Genomic DNA, 10,475 nt, shown 5'->3' on the forward strand with positions numbered 1-10,475 from the left:
TTAATCTTTTCTGCCGAGGAGTTCATTGGCATAATTACTTTCTATTTGAATGATTAATCACACTCAATTACTACTTCATACATTCTATTCAGTGATATTTAAAGGCTAGGATTTCTCGATGGTGATTTTCTTCTTTGAGTTCTACTTTAAGTTTATTTTTGCAGCGCATCCCTCACTTATACATTTTGTCAAACAAATTCAGAGTTTAGTACACTTATAAACAACCAAGAAGCGAATTAACTGAGTTTTTTTTTGTTACCAGTAATTTTGATTGCTCAGTTAGCTACATTCCTTCTATTGCTTTACAACTATCAGCAACCAAAGAATTAATTAGATACACTGCACAAGGACATTCCAGAACATCTGTTCAGACTTTATTAAACCGCCTGCCAGATAAGGTTCATTTAGAACATTCTATAAAATTCAACATTATTTTGTGTTTTTTTTTACATAAAGAAATAATTACATATGTCATGATCTTTTAAGAGGCAGATGGAACTACATGTACATTTTCATTTCAGCTTCAGTTTTTGAATAAAAATCTGCATTTTCTTGAAGCGAATACGGCAATTCTAAATATTCAAAGTGCAAGAAATGGAAGAAACTAATGAATATATATTCAGTTCGGTATTTACAGTTCAAGATACACGGTAGCCATTCAAAGCTTTTGTTTGGTTAAATGTGTTTTATATCTTCAAAAATCTCATTAAAACAATAAACTGTACATTCTTGACTGTAATTCTAATCTAGTGCTGAGCAGGTGTGACTTGTGTGATGACTCACCACTTTTAATTATGTTCCCAATATTCTGCAAGAGGTTCTGCTTTAGGGTTTAAGTACAATTAAGTTTCCAGTTACAAAACATTTTTGCAACATCAGCAGAAAGTAACTGCATGCTTGAAAATGTATTTCCATTCTGTGATACTGTGGTGCTGAAACTCCTTCAAGTCATTACCATGGGTATTCAGTAATCTATCCTTCACTCACCATCTTGAAATGATCAGCTTAAGTTTTTAAAGGATTATTATTCCTGGACTTGAGCTATCCACCCCTTCACCACCACACATCTCATGTCAATTATGGTAAACACATCACAACATTATTTGAGAACTGAACTATGATGAAATTGACACATATTCTGACTCCTGCCCCTCCACAAAACAAAGTTTGATACACTTCTTCATGAGCCAAATGCTACAAAATTACTACTTATTTTACTCATTTCTTTGAATCTTAGTTGGTACATTAAAATTTCTCATTAAATATGCAATTTAAAATGAGTTACTGTTTTAATACTTCAGTTATTGCTACTGGAGGCAGTGTCTTCTCTAAATATCAAAAATGTGAAAGGCCCCTTTAAACTTGTGCCACATTGATCTTAATCTGAAAATCAGTTAAAATCTCCATTTCCTCTACATCAGATTTGGTAAGCAGGTATAGTGCAATGTAGCATCATGATATCTTCTTTTAATTGGAGATACATATAACAGAGGTGAATGGTATACTCTTCGCATTAGGGTTGTGCTTATATTATACTGATACCAGTATGTATACTCCAAAGATTAATGTTGAGAAACCATTCCAGATATATTATTGTTTTAGTGCAGAAGATATTTATAATTTATATTTATATTTATAATTTAGTTGGTCAGTTGTCAACCAGCTAAAATAAGCTATTCTTTCATAAACACCATCAAATGTAATAAAATAATTACCACAAATTTGTTTCATTGTGAAATTACTGGCTCTATTAGTACATCTTGAAAACTACTGCCTGCAGATGTGTAAAGATATATAGTCTTAGTTCTGATTTTTGTATTACACATATAAATAGTATAATTCGTTCTTATTTTGCTTTGGTCTATAACTTAACTGAGTTTAGTCATTCAAATAGTTAACTTGGTTAGTGATCATGTGAACAACATTTGGACTTAGGGTTGGATTTTTGTGGAGTTGATAGGTACATAGGCCTTTAAAAATGGTGGGTAAGGTCCCAGATGCATAAGACACACCCTATTTACAACAGATCTAATCTTTGCTGCAATTTTCAGGAAGTTGTATCTCGAGCAAATAGGAAACCTAAACTCAGTATGGCCACATAAAACTTATGCTCCATTCAACCAATCCCAACTCTGGTAGTTACAAAAGCCTAAACCCACAAATTGGAGCGACAAATTTATAGAGGAGACATAAAAGCTCTTGAAGGGCAAATAAGGTGTGTTTCAATGCCATGATCTCAGGTTTTATTTAAATTGCCCACTCTTTAAAAGTGGAAAAAAATGACCTCTGCTGGACTGCCTTGACAGGCCATCTGCTGTAGCTTTGAAAACAAATTACCATCAACAGATGGCTTCATAATTCCCAGTAGCCATTATGGCATCATTATTAATGCTTGGCTAAGTTTCAGAAGTTACAATTATCCTAATTGAGTTCAGTTTGATTGATAGTTTCAAGAGGCACTTAAGGATTTAGAGGTTTTTGTTATGGGGTCTGAATAGACATTTGTTTTTAATAAGACAGTAACCACTTGGCAATATATAAAAGTTTTGAATGAGTTTTCATTAATGGGAATTTTTCACTACCATATGAGTGAGCACTAGATTAGATTCTCACAAGTTTAATTTTTCTTCATTTCCACGCGAGTCCTAAATTCCAGCCATAGTGAATACGGGTCAGTGACTATGGATGTGGCATATCAACATTGAGAAGCTATAGCGGGACAGCATAATTTGACAAGGTGTGGCATGAGCATGGAGGTGGTCAATATGTAGGTGTGGAGCTTGTGTTGGCATGGAGGTGGCATTGGGGTAACTGGGGAAGGGAAGAAGGAAAGAGTTGTGAATGAGTTGGCATAGAAACCAGCAGGGACCACAGGATTTGGTTGAGGGAATGAGATTGTGTGAGGGCTAGTTGGCTTAACAACCATAAAGCAACTGGAAAAAAGTCCAGGAAAAACCACAATTGTAGGCAGCCTGCCTAGACACCAATCTACCTGCAATTAGGGCTAATGGGGCCCTTTAAGTCAGGGCAGGTCAGCTGACTAGGGAACTTCCATAATTCAAGCTACCTGATTTGATAGCGAAAATCAGGTACTGAGTAATTGCTGATATTATGAACTTGTTGGACTAATGTGGTCTCACTCACTATTCAATTATCCATGGCTTGGGTAGGTCATTTCCATGGGGGATGCCCAATGGAATCAAGTATCCCTCTGACATTTAAGTGGCTTCCATTGAGTGTCCATTACAATTGAAGATCCTGATGGCAGAAATCCCTTCTACGAAGAGCTGCTGGCTAATCAAAGACCAGCAGCAGGAGTAGTGACTACTAGCAGCACTGCATGCACCTGAGACGCAGCATCTTGCATGGACTCAAGGCCACAGCTAACTAAGGCATGATGCTGGTCATGGGGTAGGGCTATTTGGGGAGGGAGGAGGGGTAGTTGGAAACAAGGGCAAGGAGTGACATTCAGTAGCCTCATGGCGAGTCCTTCAATCTGGCACAATCTAATGTCAAGGGACCCCGACTGCCTGGTGACCACACGCAAAACCCAACAGGTTTTCTGGCTGGTTGGACATGGGAGACTTGTGGCCTCCATTTAATTGTCAAGGCTGAGTTACCATAAATTTTGGGGAAGGCTTTCCACTACCAGGAGAATGGTGCCAGATCTCTCCCATGATTAAATGGCCCTGGATTTTATGTTTCCCACTGCGATATGACCATGACATCCATCCCTACGTAATGCAACTGTATGCGTATTCTGATGGGTAGGAACACAGGCACTATGAATATAACCAGGAACCTAAGTACACGTGTACAGATAGGTCATCACAGTTAACCATTTTACATGATTCTAATAAAATTACTGAACAGGATTGAGCATTGAATTAAATTACAATGATTACAGCTAAACATAACTTGAAAGTGCTCTCAATCTAGTTTTATCCTTTTAGCAATGTAGATATTGGCATATTATATGTAATTTCTTAACCAAATAGACATTTAGAATATCTGAGAACTCACTGAGTGAGTCGGACATTTAATAATACTCTAGCATTAGATGCAACTAGGAAATGGGGTGACAGCTCCTCTGAGTGAAATGACCTATTTTGTATAGGATCTACACTGAGCATTAAATATATTTGATATAGTTCTACCTAAAGTGGTAGAAATATTCAACCAAACAAGAAATAAATGTTTTTTTTAGCATATCCATTAGACCCTGCAACTGTTCATCAATTTTACCCAACTCCGCTCTAACAACAATTTGCATTTATATAATGCCTTTAACATAGTAAAAGCACCCCAGTGTATTTCCCTGTATAGGTATCAAGCAAAATTTGACACATCACCACAAAGTTATATTGGCAAAACTGATATATAATTGGTCAAGTAAATAGGTTTTATGGAGTGACTTACAAGAGGATAGAGAAGCAACATATCAGAGGTTTAGGAATGGAATTCTATTTTGTAGCATACGAATAATAAACATTTTTTCTGGTCCCTTTATAATAAAGGATAATATAAGTAGGTATATTAATTTAATGCATCCAAATTCAGTTTTGGTCGTGTGATCTTTCTTTGCACTAGACCATCATTGCATCTACCTTGTGACTCAAAAACTCCTGCATTAACATGATTATAATGTACAAGGAAAATCTGGTAATAAAGATTAAATAAATTCTGTGCTGTTGTAGTGTATGTAACCAGTATTTTAGAAAAACTCGTGGAACAAATCTTAACTTTTAAACAAATGAGAGAAATTGGATCACAGACTGTCATTAATAACAATTTAGCAAAGAAATTCAACCATTAATGGTTGGCTGTTTTAGTTGTTAACAAACTCAAGGGGCACATTATCATAAACGGCAGCCAAGTTTCTGAACTGAACTGGAAATTGGCTGAATCAGAGGAAATGAAGGAGAACTATACAGGAAGCTGCATCAGCAAGATGATGTCTTGCAGCATGCCTTTGGGGACCAGTGTTTGATCCACTTTTATTTCCAATACATACGAAAGTTATTTGAGAATGGGAACAGAAAAAATGTATGCTGGGTATTATCAAACCTGAAAAAAATGGGTGAAGAAGAAAATAACTATAAATAATAGAATAAAAAGAGCTAATATGAAAGGAAATTAGATTGGTAATTGGTACCTGCTACTCACAAAAATATGAGGGTGAATCAGCATTACTCTGCATATTACAGATGAGGGAGATATGGGAGTATCTGGGAAGTATCTTGAAAATACAAGATAATATATAATAACACTGAGTGAAAAAAAGTAAACAACCTCTTAAGATTTGTAGCCAACATATAAAATACAAATCTCAACAAGTGGTAATCAATTCATAGCATCTGGAATACTGTTTTGGACACTCGCCACCCATGCTAGTAATGCTGTGCTATCCTCACTGGTGAACTAATTTGATACTTTGGATTTTGTACCTGCACGTTGAGAAAATCATATGTAAGAAATGTTATTGACATGTTCAAGAATTTAAGGCATAAACTAAGGACCACATTGGCTGTACATTGCTGTGGGACTCCTTGGAATCATCAAAGATACTATATAAATGCAAATTATTTCTTCCTTTAAACTAGTACTATATTTAACATGAACACAAATAGTACAGTAAGGGTTAGAGAACTGGACCAAAACAGGGATAGGTAACAGGCATTTTTGATTTAACAACCTTCCCACAGAGGATAATGAATATATGGAACAAATTGCCCAGGGAATCAGTGGAGATGAATAGTGTTGGGAAATTCAATAGTGAATTGGATAGCTATATGTCACAGAAAGCAACCAACAATTATGAAAAACTTGTAGGTTATGATATTTGCCTAGTTAACAATAAGTCAATTAGAGTACAATGGGTCTCTCTTTGTCTGGAACACTCTAATGTTGCAGGCATGCAAAATGATGGTTCAAAACGTTGGGCTTAAATAGATCAAACAAGGGAATTTCAAGATCTATGACTTTAAAAATGTATGTACACTAAATTCATGATGGAGAGGATCAAATTACAATTGAAAGCCAACTTTAGTGATGTCTAAGTAGGTCATAAATCACACCCAACAATTTTAATAATGACAGGCAGTAGAATTAATAAAATAAAACAGAGCCTGTATAGTGGGAGGCCACCGTGACCCTGGGAAATTAAGCATAAACTGACTAAGCAAGATAGTGTTTAACCTTCGAAATTGGACCTATGATTAAAGAAAATCAGATTATTGTAATTAATAACTTAAGAACTTCAGGCAAAAATATCAAAACCTGTCCTTGAAACAAGAAGACTTCAAGTTAGATATGGTCTTTTTTGATTTATAACTGCTTCAACTAGCATGACGTAGCTGATGATATAGTATTTCATATATCATAATCTTATCACTAAACTGAAAAGTGTAATAAATTTCATGAAACTTCAAGGTTCATAAGCATATCTGGGACTATAAGGCTGAGTAAAGAATTAACTGCCAGATTTCTCTAGATGTAACACTTAACTGAATATGGACCAAGAGGTCAAGGTGGCCATATGTTGTTCTAGTTTGACTCAAAAGTTCTAATATTGAAGAACTTTCAGAAGTAGAATACGTTCTCCTCTTCAGCCCCATCTTCTTGTCCATGTTTGCTTTCCTGTGGGACATATGAGCATTCTTGAACTAACAGCTGCATTTCACGTTGTGACTGTAAACCCCCCTGATGCAGAGTGCTTGAAGCTGGTTTTCGAACAGACAAGGTTGTTCGTTTGGTATTCAGATCTGTGCAAAGTGAAAGAAACAGTTAATATACTTTGGATTGTACCTTTAAAAATTGCGGGCTTTATTTTAGCTCCCCCACTTGACACAAATGGAAAAAAAAAGTTAAAACAGAGTGGTGGACATACCCAGTTCTTTCTTATCCTAATCTGGCCAAGTGAAGTTTTAAATTTCAGGTGGCAAGGTCACTACTCAAAGCGGTGATGTTTCTTTAAACATGCAGATCAGGCTCTGTTGTCTTCATCACTTACAGCTCTGCTGTAGTCACTTTTGACCTGAGGTGGAACGTATTGTCAGTCACCACAAGGTGGGTTCAGCCATCGGGAGGGAGATCCATTTAATTGGACATGAGGGATTGTAGTGCAGACCCTGATACCACTATTGTGGCATTCAATTGGCAGTGGCATTAAATGTGCCACCATCCAGGAACACTAGCAGCTTACAGATGTGGTCCTTGTTGCCAGGAACTCTCTGTTTCCAAATCAAGTGGCATGACATTTGGAAGAAGTCTCTGATGTCATCCCTTGCCTTTACATCGAGCTCCTTCCACAACAACCAGTGAACCCCCTCCTCATTTAGTCACCTTTGTCTGGGATTCATGCAGCTCTCAAGGTGGGCTTTTGACCTTTTTGATACCAGTTTCAAATGTTAGGCCATCCCTATCCAGGTTAAAGGCCTGGTTGCCTGATAATTACATTGGAACGTCCAGAGGGAATAAACACACAAGTCTCACCAATCTGGGCAAGACACCGACTGAACTCACTAAATTATGCCTCTATGAAGCAAAATACTGGGGGGTCATCATTATCTGTCAAAGATGTTGGGAATGGCAGCAACTTGGAGAAGAGGTTCAACAAATATATTTTTGTATTTTGTTTTGAATTCCTTCATAAGCTAGAAAGAAAAATATGTTCCTCTAGGCCACACAGGATGACCCTCCTGGTATATTTATACTGTACAAGTGACTACACCCTAGGCTTGCCACTGCCTCACTTTAAGCTGGACAGTCAATTCTCATCATTTTGTTGAAAAGGGGAAAGGAATGCCAATAAGACTGCCTAGTGCCTGGTGATGCTCCCAAACAGTAATGTCGCTCCCTAGTTCATGTTCCTGCCCAGAGGCTAAAAATAAACTCTGGGTGTCTCTTTCTGATCTGCACTATGTCAAACCCCCACTTTGCTACATTCAGGAACCTATCACTCAGAATTAAAACGACCACTAGCATCAAATAGTTTCTCTAATTTGTCATTTTTGAAAGCATTTGGAAGTCTCACAGCTGTATGATTCAAACTAATGATTGCTCACTTATAAGTAGTATCTTAGAGTAAGTAAGTATTTGAATTACAAAGTCCACCAGTATATCCCATTGTTTCAGGTTGTTTTTGCCTACAGATATTAACCTGTCATTTTACTTTTACAGGCATCCAATTTCAGAATTCATTTCAGATTTCCCCGTGTTACAGGCTTTTTACTAATTTTCACAATGTCTCTTCCATTTTTCAAAGAGAGATTCAAGGATTTTAAAGTCACCATCAATCATATTGCGCCAATGCAAGGTCACAAGGTTATTTGTGAATCAAAGATATTTTTTCAGCATGCACCCTGCCCATAAGAAACACAATAAGTGATTGTTTCATAAGTGCCAGTAACTCACTGGTACGTTGCTTAAGAGGCTATTCTTTAGTCTATGGGTCAAGCTTATGAGGGCCAGCAGACTGTTCAACCATCAGCCACAACAGCAATCATTTAAAGTGAACATTTCAAACAAGATTTCACTACATTGAAATCAAAAACAGGAATGCTGTTGATTTCTCCCTTTTCTAGCCCAGGGAAGCTGAAATCAGACACATTACTTAATTAGTGGAAAAGCTTTCTAAGATGACTTACTCACCTGAATGGAAAATAACACTTTGATGCTCCAATAACACGTGACTTGAAGAACCACTTGCTTTATCAGGATTATCTTTTGTGTAAACCATCTCTTTTATATAGTTAGCTTGGTCACAGGAAACTGTAATCATTGGAAGAGAAAAAATGTAAAGTTACTTTTATTTGAACACTGGTAAAAGCAACATCGTCTGCTATCCAGTGGCAACAAACAATATTTGCATAATAATATAAAACAAGGAACTGCAGATGCTGGAGATCTGAAACAAAGAAAACTAAAATTGCTGAAGAAACTCACTATCTGTGGAAAGAAAACAGAGATAACATTTTGAGTTTAGTTCAGTTCAGAAGGGTCATAGGACCTGAAATGTTAACTCTGCTTTCTCTCCATAAATGCTGCCAGACCTCAGTTTCTCCAGCAAATTCTGTTAATATTGATGCAATAGAATTAGAATCCCTACCGTGTGGAAACAGGCCCTTCGGCCCAACAAGTCCACACTGACCACCCGAAAAGTATCCTACCCAAACCCATTCCCCTACACTTATCCTTGACTCATGCACCTAACCTATACATCCCTGAACACAATGGGCAAGTTAGCATGGCCTGCACATCTTTGGATGTGGAGGAAACCGGAGCACCCAGATGAAATCCACGCAGACATGGGAGAATGTGCAAACTCCACACAGATAGTCGCCCGCGGCTGGAATCAAACCCGGGTCCCTGGTGCTGTGAGGCAGCAGTGCAAACCACTAAGCCACCATGCCACCCCAATAATTGTTACACATATGGCAGACAAACGAGAGATGAACTTAATATAACAGTGCACACACACTTCTGTGATGCAGTCATTATTTATTATGACAATTTGATCATATTTCTTGGAATAGGAAAGTCTCACCTTAAAAATGGGAAAAACATTAATATTTTAACTTGACAGGAACACAAGAACAATAGATAAGTATGGATTAAGCAACCCTTCAACCCATTTAATCTCAACATTCCTGACTGCTAACATTCCCATAAGACCATAAGACATAGGAGTGGATGCACGGCCATTCGGCCCATCGAGTCCACTCCGCCATTCAATCATGGCTGATGGGCATTTCAACTCCACTTACCCGCATTCTCCCCGTAGCCCTTAATTCCTTATGACATCAAGAATTTATCAATCTCCTGCCTTGAAGACATTTAGCGTCCCAGCCTCCACTGCACTCTGTGGCAATGAATTCCACAGACCCAAAACAATTTCCTAGCGTCCACCCTTTCCAAGCCAGGTATTATCTTGTAAGTTTCTATTAGATCTCTCCTTAATCTTCTGAACTCCAATGAGTACAATCCCAGGATCCTCAGCTGTTCCTCGTATGTTAGACCTACGATTCCAGGGATCTCCGCTGGACACACTCCAGTGCCAGTATGTCCCTCCTGAGGTGTGGGGACCAAAACTGGACACAGTACTCCAAATGGGGCGTAACCAGAGCTTTATAAAGTCTCAGTAGCACATCGCTGCTTTTATATTCCAACCCTCTTGAGATAAATGACAACATTGCATTTGCTTTCTTAATCACGGACTCAACCTGCATGTTTACATTTAGAGAATCCTTGACTAGCACTCCCAGATCCCTTTGTACTTTGGCTTTATGAATTTTTTCACCGTTTAGAAAGTAGTCCATGCTTGTATTCTTTTTTCCAAAGTGCAAGACCTCGCATTTGCTCACATTGAATTCCATCAGCCATTTCCTGGACCACTCTCCCAAACTGTCTAGATCCTTCTGCAGCCTCCCCACTTCCTCAATACTACCTGCCTGTCCACCTATCTTCGTATCATC

At 37.8% G+C, this 10,475-nt stretch overlaps 1 protein-coding gene across 1 annotated transcript in view; it reads right to left on the reverse strand.

The window, feature by feature from the left end:
• Positions 1–358: 358 nt before the first annotated feature.
• Positions 359–10,475, reverse strand: part of arhgef28a (Rho guanine nucleotide exchange factor (GEF) 28a) — a 479,393-nt gene continuing 469,276 nt past the window's right edge. The window contains exons 38-39 of the mRNA XM_043707577.1: positions 8,653–8,772; positions 359–6,764 (exon numbers count right to left, since the gene is read on the reverse strand). Of these exons, the coding sequence (XP_043563512.1) occupies positions 6,583–6,764; positions 8,653–8,772 (302 nt within the window). The 3' untranslated portion in view covers positions 359–6,582. The remainder of the gene's footprint in view (positions 6,765–8,652; positions 8,773–10,475) is intronic.

This window comes from Chiloscyllium plagiosum, chromosome 2 (genome assembly GCF_004010195.1).
Source record: "Chiloscyllium plagiosum isolate BGI_BamShark_2017 chromosome 2, ASM401019v2, whole genome shotgun sequence".
NCBI lineage: Eukaryota > Metazoa > Chordata > Chondrichthyes > Orectolobiformes > Hemiscylliidae > Chiloscyllium > Chiloscyllium plagiosum.